This window comes from Camarhynchus parvulus, chromosome 14, assembly GCF_901933205.1.
Source record: "Camarhynchus parvulus chromosome 14, STF_HiC, whole genome shotgun sequence".
NCBI lineage: Eukaryota > Metazoa > Chordata > Aves > Passeriformes > Thraupidae > Camarhynchus > Camarhynchus parvulus.
Genome location: NC_044584.1, coordinates 10830374 through 10848243, shown reverse-complemented (window position 1 = coordinate 10848243; position 17870 = coordinate 10830374). Strand labels below are relative to the sequence as shown.

The 17870-nt window shown below is 45.1% G+C and overlaps 1 protein-coding gene and 1 non-coding gene across 7 annotated transcripts in view; one reads left to right on the top strand and one right to left on the bottom strand.

Annotated features, from left to right (window-relative positions):
• Positions 1–354: 354 nt before the first annotated feature.
• TRNAL-UAG lies at positions 355–436 on the bottom strand. The gene has a single exon. It is a non-coding gene; the product is annotated as a tRNA-Leu (tRNA).
• Positions 437–727: 291 nt separating this feature from the next.
• EEF2K (eukaryotic elongation factor 2 kinase) overlaps positions 728–17870 on the top strand; it is a 30619-nt gene continuing 13476 nt past the window's right edge. For 3 of the 6 annotated variants that reach the window (XM_030958318.1, XM_030958320.1, XM_030958315.1), the window contains exons 1-7: positions 4510–4632; positions 8669–8988; positions 10780–10830; positions 12549–12649; positions 14212–14272; positions 15081–15118; positions 17311–17482. In XM_030958318.1, coding sequence (XP_030814178.1) covers positions 8746–8988; positions 10780–10830; positions 12549–12649; positions 14212–14272; positions 15081–15118; positions 17311–17482 — 666 coding nt within the window. In that variant the 5' untranslated portion in view covers positions 4510–4632; positions 8669–8745. The other 3 variants (XM_030958317.1, XM_030958316.1, XM_030958319.1) reach the window with 3 other exon arrangements.

The following is a 17870-nucleotide window of genomic DNA, read 5'->3' as shown; positions in this document are numbered from 1 at the left end:
CCTCCCCTCCAGGGGAATCCAAGGCAGGCCACAAAACCCAGGGTCGGGCTGCTGTAACGCGAAAGCAGCGCGGAAATGCAGAACCCCTGAAAATTACAGCGTTTCTCGTTTTATTCTTAAAGCAACAGACTCACTCACACAGTGGATAGCCCCTTTTCTCTAGATATCACAATTTTCTGTAATATTGATAATATCGATTGTGACCGACAGCCCCCAGCACCCTGGGCGCGCCGTGCCCGGCCCGGGCAGTGCCACTCGCACCGTGCGGGCCCCGGGCCGCCGCCGCCGCCAGCTCCCGCGGTTCCGCTGTGCGGAAGGCGAAAAGGAACCGCCGCGGCGGGGACAAAAACAACTTGGCAGCGGTGGGATTCGAACCCACGCCATCGAAATGACTGGAGCCTAAATCCAGCGCCTTAGACCACTCGGCCACGCTACCGCCCGGCGAATAAAGCGCCCGCCAGGCCTCTTTGACGGCAGCAGCGCCGCTGTTCTTTCCTCCCACCGGCGCACATTGCCCACCCGTGTCCGTGGCACCACCCCGCCTGCAGCGCCCGCCGCGCCCCGTGAACACCGCCGCTGCTGCCGGTCCCGGCCCCGCGCTCTCCGTGCCCGCAGCTGCGGCGGCGCAGCAGGCCCGGCCCAGCGCAGTCCCCGCCCCTGCCCGGTAGGTGGCGCCGCCGCCCCGTGCCCGGCGCCGCCTGCGCACGTGGCCCCGCGCTCAGCCGGAGGAGCGGCTGCCGGCCGGAGCTCGCAGCCGGGCTCCGGCTCCCTCTTCCCGGTCGGCCGGGCCTTGCGCTTCGGCCCCTTCCTCTCTAGGGGCTTTGGGGCCATCGGGCTGCACCTCGGGGCACTTCGTCCGCGGCAGGCCCAGACCGGTACTTCGGCAAGGCGCTACCGTGCGGTCTGTGCCCCACAGCCGCCGCGGCTGTGGTGGATCAGCTCCAGCTGGTCCTCGGGAGGGCTTGGCCCGTGCCCTGGTCCCGCAGGGTAGAGGGCTGCCCTTGGCTGGTGCCTGGGCAGCCGCCATAACAGGTGCGCACACACTCCCGGCCAGGAAGAGGGTCCGTCCAGCACCCACTGCCTTCCCTGCCCACTGCAGTCGCCTCTGGCCCACCAGGGCACACGTGCTGCCCAGGAGCTGCCAGCTCGCTGCGAGGCCAGTGACGTTCCGGGGCAGCTGCTCCCTTGGCAGGGCAGTGTGTCCTCAGCTGAACCATTCCCACCCCACACGCCTTTATCTCGCTGGCCGCTGGGGTCGGGCTGCCCGCACACGCTTTGCTGTCCCGCCTGTCGGTGCCTCCTTACCTGCTGCTGGGCTCCGGACCGTGCGCGCAGGTGGTTTCCTTGTCCACCTCAATGAGAGCGCTGGCTTTGGCAACCAGAGCCTGATTCAGTCACTGGTGAGTAGAAGATGAATTCTCATGTTCTGGGAGGCCTGCAAGAGAAATTTGTATAATTGCTTTGTGGACGGAGCTAAAAATATCAAGACTAAATGCAATGCAATTAAAACAATATGGAGAAATTATGTCCACCATTGCCCTTCTCCCATAGACAGTCATGTATTGGTGCTCCAGGAAGTTTTAGGTGTGTGTTACATGCACCTCCCGTATGACTGGAGTGAGGTTTATGACCAACTTGATTCACCTTGTAAGACCAGATTGTCATAGGAGTATGAGGGCAAAAATTGTCAGGAAATTGATTGATTTAAAGGCAATTTTTAAATCTGCAGATTTAAACAAATGCAGAATAAAATTTCCCTGCAAGTTAGTATCATATGGGGTGTCCTTTACCTTCTTCCTTTCAAAAACCACAGTTCCCTAGAACAATTATTTCTAAATGAAACCTTATTTAAAATGAGCACACTGGAACTTTACAAGCTATAGTGCTCTTGGAAAAAAATTCATGCAGTGCTAAACATACTGAATGGGAGAATAACATACTAGACTTGAAGGTCACTGATTCCCTAGGTTTCCATTTCTAATTTATTTTTTAATATTTTCAAACAACAAAAAAAGTGACTCAAACTCTTTAAGTGTATACATAATATATAAATAGAAAACTAAAACTAGAACATACAGCATGTCTGGGCCAATGCCTGATTTCAACATGTCTTTAGTTTTTCATCATCACTGATTGTTCTTTTAAAAAATTTTACAGAGAATAGAAGAGAAGCCCCAGGCTTAAACCTGGGAATAAGTACACCCTTGCACCAGGGTAGCAGAGCTGGCTTATTTAAAAGCATGAGAAATGTGTAGCTTGACAAGGCATCACCTATGTTCCTGATAGAGCAGAACATTCTCCATGAGGATTTATTGCAGAAGGCATCCTTTTAATCCAAAATAATGCCAAGTATTTTGTGTCCAGAGAAGGGCAATGGAGCTGGTGAAGGGTCTAGAGGGTAAATCCTACGAGGAGCAGCTGAGGGAGCTGAGGTGTTCAGGCTCAAGAAAAGGAGGCTCTCTGCAACTCCTGAAAGGAGGTTGTGGCAACATGGGGACCAGTCTCTCCTCCCAAGTAACAAGACAAAAGGAAATGGCCCCAGGCTGCATTGGGAGGGGGTTCAGCTTGGATATTAGGAGAAATTTTTCCACTGAAAGAGTGGGTTAAGTATTGGAACAGGCTGCCTAGGGAAGTGGTGGAATCACCATCCCTGGAAGTGTTCAAAAAACAAGTAGACGTGGCACTCACTTTGTGATACGGTCATGTGGGTGTGGTGGGATTCAGTAAAAGGTTGGTCTTGACCTTGGAGGTCTTTTGCAACCCTAATGATTCCATGATTTGCCGAGTTTAAAACGAGCTGCTCTCATGACATGTTCAGTTGTGCTCATGGATCACACCAGTTACAGTACTCCACCTTTATCAGTAGCCTACCATGGCAGGTGGTGATTTTTTAACCATTATCAACACAATTTCACACGGTGGGAACCAGACATCTGGCTTCTCCTAGGCTTTCAGAATTCATTTGATGAGTTTGTGTTCTTCCCAGGCCCTGCCATGAAGCATCCCAACATCAGCCCTGCTGGGTGCTGCTCTCCTCAGGGTGCTCAGCTGGGCTGACAGCAGAGTGCAAAATGAAGAAATGCAGGTTCTGGTGCTCATGGGGCAAAAGTGCTTAGTTATTGATAACTGCTAATATTTACCACAGTGATTTGCAGCTGGGAGATGAACAGGACCTCAAGAGTTTTTTCTGCACAATCACTAACATTGCAAATGTGTTAAACTCTGCATGAATTTGAGAAAAAATGTGCTCTTAGGAGGCAGCATTAAACAGGGGCTCAGTTGAGTGTCTGCTTGACATTCTCAAACCAGGGCTTGCAGCCTCAGCATGGTGCTGGAAATTGGTGACAAAATTACAGGTACCATCAAATTGCAGGTGGTGTTCCTGCATGGGTGTGCTGCTCCCTCCAGTCCCCATGCTGAGACACAGTTTAATTTATGTAAGTAATGGCAGATTTTCCTGGCAGAGAGTTAGAGCATCTGCTCTGTGTGTTTTTAATTAAATATTGGTAATCTTCCTCCTGAAGATTATCTCAGCAGCAGTGTTTTTCTGCTCTCTTTGGAGAGCACAGGGATTGTGCATTTTTCTGTCTGTGGTGCTGCAAGAGACCATCCATCTGTCACAAGGGACGTACTCACATCTTCCAGTCTCGGTTCTGTAACCTCTACTCATGGTAAAAAGCACTAATGAGGATTATTTACATGAGTAAGGGATTGAACAGCAGTAAAAAAGGCAGATTCTTTGCAGGCTGCAATAATACAATTAAGCCAAAACCTATTTTCATTAATTTCCATGTAACTCATGAAAGGATAAGGAGTTTTGTTTAAATTTTCCACAAATTCTAGCTTGAGGAAAAGCTTAAACGCGGGCATTTTCAACCCAGAAAGCCAGTGTTTTGGGACAAATTCAAATGTGGCTGCTCTGAGGAAACACGGACTTTGGAATGTGAAATCTGGTGCATAATACTGCCATTTCTTATGGGGAAATGTGCAACAGCACAATTTAATTTAGCTCTAAAGACCAACCTGAAGCGCAGGCAGGCCCCGTGGTCGCTGCTCCCTGTGCCCTCCCTCAGGGCTGGGATCTTCGGGGGGCTGCCCTGCAGGGGGTGCTTCCCATGGGAGCACCTGCCCCAGGACACCCCCTCCTTTCAGCTCCGTGCCCAACAGGAACAGAAATGAAAGCAAATTTGGGTGGCTCTGCTGTGAACAGCGGACACCCATGAGACCCATCCTGTGAGACCTGCACACCCGCTCTCCTTCCTGTCCGCACTGGCCCCGGGATTTCCCCATCGCTAATACCGAACGGTGTTAGCTGGGGGTTCTGCTCCGATTTTTGGGGGTTTTCTCACTGGAATAAAGCACCTGGCAGGGTCTCGGCGCCGTAGTGCAGCGAAGCGGCGCGCCAGTAGCCCCGGGGGCCGCTGAGGGAGCGGGAGGCGGTGCCTTGCCGGGGCCGCGGGCGGTGAGGGGCGGCCCCGCTGCCCGGCTCCCGCCTCCTCCCTCCCCTCAGCGGGTCGGCTTCTCCTCCCACCGCCTGCCTTCCCTTACCAGGGCGGCGGCTGGAACACGGTGTGGGGGTTGTGGGGTCGCTGCGTGCTGCTTTGCACGGCGGATCTGGGCTCTCCTAAGCCGGTAGGTGCCGTCGCGGTGCGGGGCCTGGCCCGGCGGCGGTGGGGAGCTGCCTCAGCGCCGCCCGCGGCGGGAAGCGCGGGAAGGGCGTTTTTAATTGCGGAAAATGACGTTGGGGTGGTCAGAGCCTGCGAAAGGCCGGCGGGCAAGCTTCTGCACGGGCCCAAAAATAACCTGATTTGTGGCATTGGGCGGCAGTGCTGCGCTCCCACCTGAAGCTTGGCATTTCGTCCATTTATTTTCCACGACAGTGCGCGTAATTTGGTGCTTAGGCTGTTTAAAAGTGCCAGGTGCTGTCTGTGACCGTGGAACAGCTGCTGTGTGCGGGGCTGAGTCCGCCCTGACAGCCTGGGACGGCTCCAGGACGGTTCGTGTTCGGAGAATTCTTCAAATACCTCAATGCGCATAAAGCATGGAGTTAATTAACAACGTGAGGTGCTGAGCAAATGCCTGCAAAAAGTCAGCGATAGCTAATTGTGCAGAGTATTTAAAGCCAGTTGAAATGACAGGTCTGTTAATGGCAGTGGAAGGATATTTTAAAGTTGTCTTGGAAGTTCCTTTTGTGTCGTTTTCAACCCCCGTGTTTTGGATGCTGTTAGCGTAGTGTTTATTTGCTCTTTGGCAGCCGGGTGGATTTCACCGGGAAGGGCTGTTCTTGTGCCTCACTGCCTGCAGCTCTAAAAGCCATTGGTGTGTTTGAAGCCGTGCTGTGTTTGCTTGCCCGGGGTTTTGTCTCAAATGCTTCGTATTCTGAGCTGGTGCAGTTGAACTCACCCTTTGCTTCGTGAATTTTGCATTGTTGCTCTCTAACACTCAGGCTAATAAAATTATTACCCAGCTGTGCTTGCAGGCAAAGTGAATGGGATTTGTGCCATGGTGTTTGCAGTAGTGATGCTCTGGAAGGGACCTGTGTTGAAGGCTTCTCATTAGAAATCTGTCTTTGGTAAGACAAGGTTTTCAAAGATGGACAGCAAGTTGAGATATCTCTGGGTTTTCTTATCTTGTTTTTTTGTCACAGCTCTTACCTGGACTCACTGAACCTGTTTTCTTGCAGTGTGTGGTGCAGATGAGAATAGACATTTACTTTGCAGCGGTCAATTGGGTGAAAGCACATAATTCTTCAATATGCAACAGGACATTAACATAGCTAGTAGGATTGTTTTGGACAAGTTTATGTAGCTTTGGGTCTGTAGCTCATAATGATGGTAATACTTTTTAAGGTGCATAGTCTGTATAGTTGCTTAGGTTAAATTTTGTATCTGGAGTTTAAAATAATGTTAATCTGAAAGGTGAGTTCTCTCTTTTAAGAAAAAACTTGTTTGTTACTCTTACAGGTATCCTGTTAAATGGCTTTAACTGATATGGTATTAAACCAAAAGGGATTTAGTATTATACCAGGGAGAGCTGGGTCATGCTTGCTTTAATGCTTCTCCACAAGACAAACTGGGACTTCTGTTACAGAGCAGTTCCTGCCCCCCTGTCCTGTGTTAAGGAGTTGCAGGTGCTCTGTCTGAGCTGAAGCAGTGAATTAGAAGGAAATGGAGATGCTCCAGTTGTCCCCTCTTTTGCTGACTGTAGTATTTCTGTCACTGAGCTCTTTGGGATGAATTAAGACAGGTTTTTAGATGCTGAGGCCACTATAGAACCTCGGCCAAGAGTCTCACTAAACCCAGCAGTGCTTTGTAGCAACAGACACCCACAAGAAATAAGTCACGCTTCAACAGCCCTGTGATGTGAATTTTCCCTGCTGTTTATCTGTGTTCACATATTTGCATGTTGTCCTTGCCACTCACCTGCCCCTCCTGGCTGCGTGGCTCCTGGTTATAAAGGCAAGAGAAGGAAAAATACTTAAAACAGGCATTGGAAAAACAAAATAAATACAGACTAGAGCAGATTAAGAACTGTATTTTAAATTATCTGCATTTTGAATCACATAGTACAAGGTTGATGAAAAATGGAATAAATTTTCAAAGTGAGTTGGAGTGGGTAGTTAAAATTATAGGTTGTGTGTGATAATGCAGGCTGGCAGGCTTGGTTTAGTGCAGTCTCACCCTCCTTGTTGCTTAGCCTTAGGAACGCTTCTGTAATGGATATTAAAGATTAAATGATCAAAACACAACAGCAGTAGTAACAGAAATTCCCATATAGTACAACTTCTGTGCTATAATGCAAAAACACAGAATATAACTCTTGGGATGAAGCTCAGGCTTTTTATAAGGCTTTTTGTCAAGCAAACTTTGAGCTTTAGAGCAGTGTTTGTATAGTTCAAAATGTGATTATTGAATTCTGTTTTAAAGAGCATTTTATGTGAGTATGATTATTGGTACAAACACTCCCAAAGTAAACATCACAAGTACTTTACAAGAACTATGGTTCCAAGAAAAACCAAGAGACTTTCATAAACACCATTAGCTTTAAATAGAAACTGATTTGTGTGGTGATATGTCATTCACACAAGTCAGAAATCAGAATGTTTGCAGTCACTGCTGCACAAACCCACATTCCTGCATTGCTGCTGCTTCTCAAACTGTCCTGAGCCCCATGGATCTGCTGATGTGTGTGACAGCAGGAGCAGAAGGGAGTGCAGGACAGCACAGGGTGTAATGGGGCTGTCCAGTGCTCTGGTATGTCCTGGATTAGTCACGTCCTTGAGGCATCTGTGACAGCTGCTGGCTGTGTGTGACAGGCAGAAGGCGTTCTCCAGCACTCAGTGCACACTGGTGAGACCATCACAGTGAAAACGGCAGAGGCAGCTGAGGACACCTTCCCCCGCCAGGTGTGTGTGCAGTGACACCTTCCAGGTGTGTGTACAGTGTCGCCTTCCCCCACCAGCTGTGTGTGTGCAGTGTCACCTTCCCCCACGAGGTGTGTGCTACTGCCCCTTCCCAGAATCGGCAGCTCCCAATGGTCTTTGCTGGAGGAGCAGGTGAGCCCTCCAGAGCTGCTCCAGTGCAGAGTGAGGTGAGGTGAGCTGGCTGAGACCTCCTCCAGCAGTGGTGTTCCAGAGCAGCTGCTGCCTCATGGAGTGCTGGAGTTGCTGTGTTGCTGCCTGAAGTGTGGGAATGCTGCCCCCATCAGAAGAGCAGTAACCAGCGAGATAATGCTGCTGGTGGACGCTGCCTCATGTTAAGGCACTGTTTCTGTGGTGACCACTTTCTCAGTAACTGGAGAGTGAGGTCAGCAGCTATGAATACTTGTGTAGGAGTCTATTCATCTTCCTGTTTCATGCAGAAAGAAAACTGAAAATGCAAAGGGCTGAGGAATAACTGTAAAGCAAAACTGAAAACCTTGGTGTATGGTTGTTTTATTAAAGTAGCTGCGTGAAAATCCCTGATTTTGCTGGGTGGGTGAAGAATTAAACAATGTGACACTTAGAAGTGTCTGTTTTAAATTAAATCCCGTTGCTCAGCAAGCATCGTGGCCAAATTTTGAGTATTCTCACTAATCCTCTATTTTGTACATGCCAGTATTTCCAGAGTATCTGTGTAAACTTCCACCTCTTCCAAGGGCTTTAGTCATTCCTCCCCCTAACTCTTCTGCAGTATGCTACACTTTCAGCAGCCTGTGGGCCATTGGCTGTGTGTAAGCTAAAAGCCAACTTAAGTCTTGTGGATGGTGGAAATTTTTTCTTTACTGTCTAATTCATTTGACTGATAATTTGTGCAAATATCCTTGAGAAGACTTGTCCTGAAAAGATTTGAAAATTTGGCGTGGTGATTGAGGTAAGACTGTCTCAAGTTTCTAAGACTAGTGGTGTGAAACTCGGCATTTCATATAAGGAAGAATAAAGACATTTGGAGGAGGAGATAACCAAGGATACTAAGCTCCTATCTTCTCTGTCCTGTAGCAGTTTAAAACCAGAATGCTGCTTTTCAGCAGCTCTAGCAGAGGTGTTCAAAACTACATGTAGGTACTTGAGGATTATTTTTTACAGAACCAGATGCAAATATATTTATTTTCTGCCAGTGTGCTGGCATCAGTGTCATGCATTATTTGTTCTTTTAATAACAACCTTTTCCTTTTGTCCTCTCTCACCCAGCTTCTCCCCCGTTTGCATGTGCATTGGAGTAGAGGGTGTTCCAGTCCTGGCAGGAGTTAAACCAACCTCCTGCAAACATGGCAGACGAGGACCTGATTTTTCGTATGGAAGGGATTGATAATGCCAGAACAACTGCAGTGGACTCTGGGAATTATCTTGATGCTGATAGTGATGATGAAAACAATTATTTTATCTGTCCGATAACTGATGATCCAGTTTCTAACAAGTCTGCCAATACCAAAGTAGATAATTATTACAGCAGCTTAGCAAAAACTGAGCAGTACAGTTCAAGCTCTTCTCCCAGAAGCTTTAGCTTTAAGGTGAGTATTGGCTCCAGTCTTCATTAAGGTTTTGGTTTTACTTAGTTGGCATGAGACATTTTCTAGCTGCTTCATCTCTTGTAACTAACTCTTTTCAATTAAGATATTCTTCTTTTTTTTCCAGACCTGCAGTTAATTCCATTAAGCCAATAGTCTGACACTGCCAGGGAATTGCTTACTGTCCCCTTCAGTTCAGTGGGGGGGATCTTCCTCCATTCAGTCCAGGAGAAAATTCACTGCCATTAGGATCAAACCATTTACAATGTAGTATGTTGATTGGGAGATTCAAAAGATAATACAATTGGTGTAAGAAAAATTGGGGCCTGTCAGAAGATAATCTATTATGAATTTTGCTAGTCTGTGATATTTTGAGTTGGACAAATAAAATTGTAAATTATAAAATTGTAAGGGTAAGTTTTTATCTTATAGCTCCTTCTTAGGGAGCTTTTGAAATGTTGACTGTCATGCTTGGGCATGAGGCATCACCCTGGCAGTAGCTCCTGACAGTGTACACAAGCAGTATCTGACTTTTTGGGATGAACAGCAGCTACAGCATTGCAGGGAGGTGAGAGGGGCTGTAGCTGGTGCTTCCTTGGCAGTGTGTCCTTTTTCACTCAGCTCCCTTCACACAGATCAGGCCAGGCGACGGAGCCTCAAGTGACATCCACTCTGTAACTTACATATCCTAAATAAACACAGTTTGTGTTTTGTTATTTGTGTTTACATGCTAAACCGGCATGTCTCTTAGATTTTCCTATATTTAATGTGTTTTATTAACACATTTCTTATTACAGATATTAACATTTCTTTAATAGATACTCTAAAATCTCGGTTATGCCTAATGCATGCTTTAATTGTGAAAAAATACTGGGGGTTATTTCAGTCAGATAACACAGTGGGTAACACATTGAAAGTGAAGCTGGCTTGTCTGCAGGAACATTTTTGCCAAAGCTAGTTCATAGAAGTATTAAAAGGTACATATGCCTCAGGAAGGTGAGGAGCAAAAGCTTAGTATAGAAATAGGACAGATGTTGGTGTATGCTAAACTAAGCAAGTTAAGACCTGATAGGGAGCTTAGTCTTCACTTGTGTGTACATTTTAACATGTACTAAACACTGGCCTCTGGGTCTGCAGTGCAATTTCTGAGTCATGTAGTCTGAGATAAAACTGATAAGGACTTGAGAAATTGCAATTATTTCCTTCTTCCTAAGCTGTCATTTTGCTTCTGCAGAATGTTTGTACCCATGTTTTGGTCTCTACGATGTCTAGTTTGGAATTGTAGGTTCTATCACAGATTAATTGCTTTGTGTTGAGATGTGGAGCAAGGCGGTGTCCATCTCCTGTTTAAGCTGCAGGACTGGTGATTTCCAGCACAATGAAGCAGACAGGCAGGGCTGATGGCATCCTAAACCCACAGCCTGGCCTAGCAGAGCCTGCCTGTCAGACCTCAAAGCTAAAGCAAGGCAGTGTGTGCCACTGATAATGAAAGGCAGAGTCAGAGAAGTTAACTCTCTGCTTTAAACAGGACTCAGCAATGTTTAATTAGCTAGTTAATAGGCAATACCCTTTTAATAAATACTTTCCAATTTAAAAAATTACCAACTTACCTCAATAGGTTTCTTCACAGGTGTTCTAAGAAGGAACTTAAATTGGGAATATGAATTGAAGAATGGCTTTTAACTGGAATTTTTTTGGGTTTTTTTTACTAACAAAGAGAACCAAGACTCTTTGTCAATCATTTGTCTTATCACATGTATTTTCCTACTTTCATGTCTCTCATGGATCCTTTAGAATGACACACAACATCGTTCTAAGCATGGCTCTGTGGTTGACCATGGTCGGGTAGGTTCAAAAGCAAATGTCAACACCATATCTAATAGATGCATTATGATTTTTTGGTTTGGTTTTGTTGGGTTTTTTTTTCCTTTTATGGCTTTTTTTTGTTCATTATTTTATTGTTTGGGAGGACTGATTGCCTCAGCCCATAAGAGTCATCAAGTCAAAACTAGAAGAGGTACCTGTTAAATGGAATAATACCCATTGTGTGTTCTCTACCCTGAAATTTCACTGTATGGCAGCCATATGCCTCCAGCAGGAGAAAAATTGCACTGTTAGCACCATTTCCATGAAATCCAACTAGTGTTTGTTTGAAGATTAGGATAGAACTTTTGTACAAAGCACCTCCAGAGATCAAGCACGAGTAATTAACTTATTTAAATTATCATCTAAAATGAACACAAATCACCTTTTGGAGAGGGAATCTACCCAAGAACGATTTGATACAGCTGATTAACCAAGCAGTTCTTGTTGCTGTCTCTCCTTATTTCTCTCATAGGTATTTAAGTATGCAAATTCTCAGGTCCATATGAGCTGTCATTGCATGACCTGAGGCAACTTCATTTTCTTATGAAACATGTAGAAAATCTTTCTCAACAAGTCCTTTAAAGTAATTTTCTTTAATGTAGTGTTGTTTTCATTTTCTGTTATTGTCAGAAAGGGGTGCATTTAAATTGTTTGCAAGGTATGCATGGTTAAAGCTGAAATTCAAAATAAACACGAACATTTAAAGCTTAGCTGCTTCAAAAACTTCCTTGATGCCATTCCTGACACAAATTTTAAGTGTATTTTTTGTATAAAAAAGGACTGATTTTAATTCCTGAAGATAAAAAAACAATCACAACATTTTAAAAGTTACTGTTTCTGCACACTTGGAGTTCAGTCAGAGAGGCAGTAATAATATCTCAGAGCTCAATACTTTATTGGCAGGGTGCAGAGTGCTTTTTCTCCTGCTCACTTTGCAGAAGGCATTTGGCACATCACAGGATCATATCTCCAGTTTTCTTGGAAATATACAATATAAGAGAGGGAGAACAAAATGTTAAGAGTAAAGCATACAAATTGGCTGGTAGAGAGAGACTGTACTCCAGAAAACTGCTGTGATATTTTACTCTTGACTTGGTGAACATTGAAATAGCTACTTGTCTGGAATTGTTATAATAATCAATTTTTACAACATTCTAATTTCTTCTTTCTCATACTGAGCACAGTCTGGGACCCTGAGGTTCACAGAATTTCTTATTTTATCCATATTGATTTTATCTTCAATGGACTTTTTTATACTTACTCTATTGCATGCAAAACCAGCATATGCTGCTACATATGAAAAGCTAAAAATCAAAACAGAAAAAGTGAATTAATATCATCTGGGTGTGCCTTATTGCCATTTGCAGAGCATGTTAGAGATATCTGCAAATTGCCACAGGTTTTGTAAATTGTATCTGGTATATACTATGCCAGGTTCTGTTCTCAGTAACTTTACAGTGGTGCAAATTGAACTGAAATCTTTGCTTGATATATCTGAGCTGGGTTTTATTATAATTGAAGTTATTAAAATGTCAGAGTTGTCTTTGGTACTACTTGGTCCCTGCTCTGAGCAGTGCTTTGGGGGCTTGTGTGGTTGCACATCTCCATAGCATTGGGATCCTGATGTGCTCTAGAAAGTGCTGGTTTTGTGAGCTGCTGCTGATTATAAATAAGGTGCCAATCTGTAACTTCATCAGGAAACCTGGAAGCATGCTATTGAGAAGGCCAAGCACATGCCTGACCCCTGGGCAGAATTTCATCTGGAGGACGTTGAGACAGAGCACGCCACTCGTTACAGGTCTGTGGGCCTTCCTGCTTTGGATGCTGATACTCAGTAAGACTGCTGGTTTGTGCAAGGGCTGAGTTTGTGTAGTGCAGAATATCTGGCTGAAGAAATTGCATGATGCCCAAAGTGAATGGGTCTTAACTCAATCTCCCAGGAATATGTAAATACTGCACATCATCAAAAATAAACATTTCAGCAAAACATTGCCACACTTTCTCTTCCACTTAAGCAGTATGTAGGACTTCCACTGTGTAGACAGGAAACAAGGCTGAAAAGTATTTTCTGGTTTATTTGTTAATGCCATAATTGTAATCTAATAAGGAAATCAGTCCCAACTAAGAGGAAGCATACTTAGTTTAAATAGTTAGGGAAAGAAAGCAACATAACCCTCCACAACTTTCCTAAAAACAGCAGTTTCAATTTTGCTACTCCATGCAGTATTGTTCCATGTGGCTGGAATTTAAATCCTTATAAAGCCCAGAATAGCTCAGTGTGGTCTACGTGCTAAAAGGGAGTTTGGCCCTGAAACTGGTTTCAGTGCTTTAACATGAGCTTTGCCAAAATATTAACTCTACTGACACAGGTTTCTGGGAGGAAGGGTTAGGGGTTAGAGGCCACTTAATCACCACTTAGCATCAGTGTTTGGAGAGGCCTCCCTTCCAACCCCATACCAGTCATGCAGTGCTGCTCTTCCCCATAGACTACATCTGTCCCTGGTCAGCCCCACAGTCCTGAAATAGTTTGCATATTTTAAAATACAAATAAGTGATAATTTTAGTTTCGGGATACTCAATATCCTGTTAAAAAGAGATGCCTCTGATACTCTTGCTTTTACCTCTTCCTTTGCTGCGAACTGGGGTATATATACCAATAACATATAAGTGAGAGTATGGGGTGTCTGCATGCATGAATTACTCTGTGCAGGTTGGGGGAACCAGGCTGGAAACAATCATGTGTTGATGACTCAGCTGCTGTGGTTCCCAGTTTGACTTTCACTGTGTTGGGAGTTCAGGGGGTGGGGAGAAGCCACAGTTGTACTCTTTGTACTATCACAGGGTTGTGCAGGGACTCACTCCTCCCTCAGTGCAGTGTTGGGCAGTTCCTGGCCCCACTGTGTCTCACAGCTGGTGCTGCTCACATTCTTCACAGCCCCAAGGCAAATATCCAGCCAGAACCAGGCTTATGCAAGCTCAGGCTTGAGGGAGACAACCTGTCCAGTGTGTAGAGCTTGGTGAGGCCCTTTCTGCCCCCAGCGTGCTGCCCAGGCATCTCAGAGGAGGTTTAACTTCAAAGCAGATAAAGCCTGATCTGAAGTGTTACAGAAGTTCAGATTCTGCCTTAGAGTCTGCTCATTGACAGGAGGGTTCAGTGTCTCTTCAAAGAGCTAAATATGTTTCTGCTTGCCTGCCCAAAATGAGGAGGGCCAGAGTGTAGTGGCAAGACTGGAAGCTTTTGTGTGGGAGTGGCAGCAGCACTTTCCAGAGTCAGTCACAGATAAGGAAGGATAGGTGCTGGAAATGGGAGGATTTGGGTTCCCTTTGCATTCTTCTGAGATGTATCTCCTGATTTTGCAGGTACAATGCTGTTACTGGGGACTGGGTTGAAGATGAAGTCCTTATCAAGATGGCTTCTCAAGTAAGATCACACTGTCCTTCATGTTTGCTAACAGCAAGTGTGTAGTTTCCTTTCTGTTCTGAATAGTGACAGCAATATGTTTGCCTTATAGAAATTTTGAAGTCTCAGTGTAATTCTTTTCACCAACCTCTTTTTCTTTGTGTCCTTCTCTCCAGAATAGAGTAGAAAATGGAGTCAGACCTTCTCTGTCAGCAACATGAGACATTTGTTCCATTCCCAGTGATTTCCCTTCCATGTCACCCCTCCCATTTCCTTCTGGCATAATTTCCCTGCCTGGCAGTAGTCCTACTATTTTGTGTGCTCCCAAATAATTTCTGTTGTTAGAATGAAAACCACCTGGGTTTTCTGTATGTGAGGGTAGAAGGCACTGTCATTTCCCAGTTAAGTGTTGGGGTTGCCTTGCTCTGTGCTGCTGGCTAGCTAGCATCTGGGGAGATGATGCTCTCATTGGCACATCCTCTACAAAAGTCTAAATGCAGAGAGCATGAAGTCTTTGAAGCTTCTTTAGGCAGTCACACAGAGCTGACTCCCAACTGGGGAAAGAATTTAAATAGTTTATTTAAAAGACACAGCATTTCTTCTCCATGGGATATTGGTGGGGGGAGTTTATCCAAATGCCTTTTCCCCAGATACCTGCTTACACTGCCAGTGGGTTTTCACTTTTCCTTGAGGAAATATTTCTATAGAGCCTGTTTGAAAACTGCTTTCTGCATGTATAAAGGGGAAGTCATGGTTGTGTCTCTTACTGGTTATAAATCACTTTTGTGGAAATGGCAATGCTGGGTTTTTGCTCTTTTCTTTTCCCCAGCCTTTTGGCCGTGGAGCAATGCGAGAGTGTTTCAGAACGTGAGTATCTGCCCACTTCAACTTTGTGGCCCTCCTTGAAATATTTTTTTCTGTGGTGACTGGAATTTCACTCAGATGTAGTGGAAATTGTGTAAAGCTCGACTCCTTTCTAAAAGGCTTTGCTGAGGGGTTTATCCCAGTTTGTGGATACTGGGATACACCTGCAGGGTGTATACACCTGCCGGGAGTGGAGTTCAGAAAGGAGAATGTACTCTGAATGTTGTGCTTCAGCCATCCCTGGGAGGCAGAATATTCATGGAAGTATAGTAACAGCCACTTAATTTCTGTGTTCCTTGTGTGCTAAAATATCTTAAAATTTGATACGAGGTCATAGATGTGTGCAGCCTGGAGACCAACTTGAGGCCTATAGCTAGGCACAGAAAAGAGAAAGAAAGAAATCAATCAATTTGCTTGGTGCAGTCTCAACTGGAGAAGCCTCCACTGGTGAAGAAGGTTATCCTCCTAGAATTTGCTTTGGATCACGTATACCAGTATCATGTTCTGAGTAAGGCAGAACTTGAACACTAACAGTTGTGCTTCCCAGAAAGATAAGGTGTGGGGGAAGACTGAGGAGGAACTTTTCCTTCCTTGGAGAGTGTTATCAAATGTTATTGTGGGGATCAGCATCGAGCTATAAATTGGTGTGTGCTAAGAGATTACCCCACCCCTTCCAAGCTCTGGAAATAAATGTTTCCTGGAAAATGTTGGGAGGTGTGTGTTTAAAAACATTCCCCCTTCTTCCCACGTGTGGAATCCAGAGAAATTGCACTTCATGTGTGGTTTCAGCTCTGGAAAGATGTAGACACTCCTGAAAGATGGAAATGGGATGTTTTGAACTTGAGGCAAAAGGAACAAAAGTAACCCCACACTGCTCCAGCTTGGCATTGGCACTTCAGTATCAGTTCATGCTGGTGGCTCTGTTCCTGCAAAGCCGGCTGGATACAGTAGTGAATGAAGCCTAGGAAGTAACAAATCTCAGCCTGCTGACATTGCTTTTAGTTCTTGTTACTTACCAAACTCCCCATTACACAATATTTTGAGTAATGCCATAAACAGAAATTTGTTAGCAGTTTTGCCTTAACCTCTGGTACTAAAACAGCATAACTTGAATGTCAGCTTTCTGCTGCTGGATTTCCCATACGTGTCAGTGGTACAGGGATATTTCCCATCTGGAGCTGTCTCCTAGATTTTTGTAACTCTGCAGGTTTTTAGTGAAGACAGCTGCCCATGGCCCAGTGAACCACTGTGAGGATACTGATTTTAGAAAAACGTGAGCTGGCTTGTTTTATGCAGGGGAGTGAGTTCTTTGAAGAACTGGGAAGGTTTGGGATCTGGCTGAAATTCTTACCTCATTTCCTCGTTCGTTCTTTCCAAGGCCTCTGTTGCTGTGACTGTGTGCCCATTCCTGCAGGAGGACAGGCAGCATGAAGTTGCTTTGCCTGTAGAGTATCCCCTGTACCAAGACCTCTGCTCCAAGTTCTTGGCAGGGAGAGGAAGATGAACGAGGGGGAAGGGTTGAGTGTTTGGGTGCTGCTACTAATTAAAGCACCTGCCTAATGCATTTGTTGGCAGCCAGCAGATCCTTTCTTATCAAAGTTTTCCTGTGCTACACACTACCACACCCCCTGCCTCAGCCCCCTGCTTTGGAGGGATCTGTGGATTAAAGATTTGCACGTCAACAAAAGGGAAAAGCTGCATCATGACAACTGTCAGGTGCAGTTTTCCTTCTGGGAGTATGTGGGTTACTGAACAGTCACTGCTGAGTGTTGAGAAGCAGCAGATTGCTTTTATCCCAGGAGAGGTTTCTCAGTTCATGTTTGAAAGGCCACTCCCTGTTAATTTCTGCAGAAAATAATTGTTGACATTAGAACAGGTTATTGACAAGGCACCAGCCCTTCATACTCCAGGTTTGAGAGGAACAGGAAGGGAAAGGAATTGAGAAAAGGAGAAAGTTCAGAGCACAAGTAGCTGCAGCTAAACCAAACAGTTTGGCACATCCCAGCCATTCCCCTGGGATGTTTCATTTTCCCTTGTCCCTTTCCTGTGCTTCACATTTCAGGTGAAAGACCTGATAAATGACTGAGGGTAATGCTCATCTTGGAGCCTGGCTCTGTCCATGCAGGCAAGGAAATGGGAAAAATTGAATTAAAATCCTTGGGTTTCCTTTCACCAACGATTGATTTATCTTTCAGAAAAAAGCTGTCCAACTTCTTACACACTCAGAACTGGAAAGGTGCCTATAATTATGTTGCCAAGCAATACATAGAGAGTGTGAGCAGGGATGTTTATTTTGAGGATGTTCGACTGCAGATGGAAGCAAAACTCTGGGGAGAAGAGTACAACCGGCACAAGCCACCAAAACAGGTGCATTCAAAGATCTTGCTAAGCAAAAATGCAGTATTGTTCTTCTGTTGGGTTAGTTTTCAGACATAATTTAGAGGGAATTATTTGTTCACATTCCATCACATTTAAATGCTTGGATAGATTCTTTCGCCCTTCTATGTTTTCTGTTAAACGATAGCTGATTTTGAGTGGAGTAATTACAGAAATTGCTTTATATTTCCAAGACTAGGGGCTGTGTGTTTGTGAATGTCTGACTGTCCTTAGCTGTTGACTGAAAACCAAAATAAAATGATGTTTGTATTGTCTCTGATGTGTGCCCTGCTGCTTTTGTGATAACCAGAGATGTCACAGAATTTTTTGCCAGCAGCAGTCTCAGCAAGCACTTAACTGTTAGTGCTCCAGGAGGGTA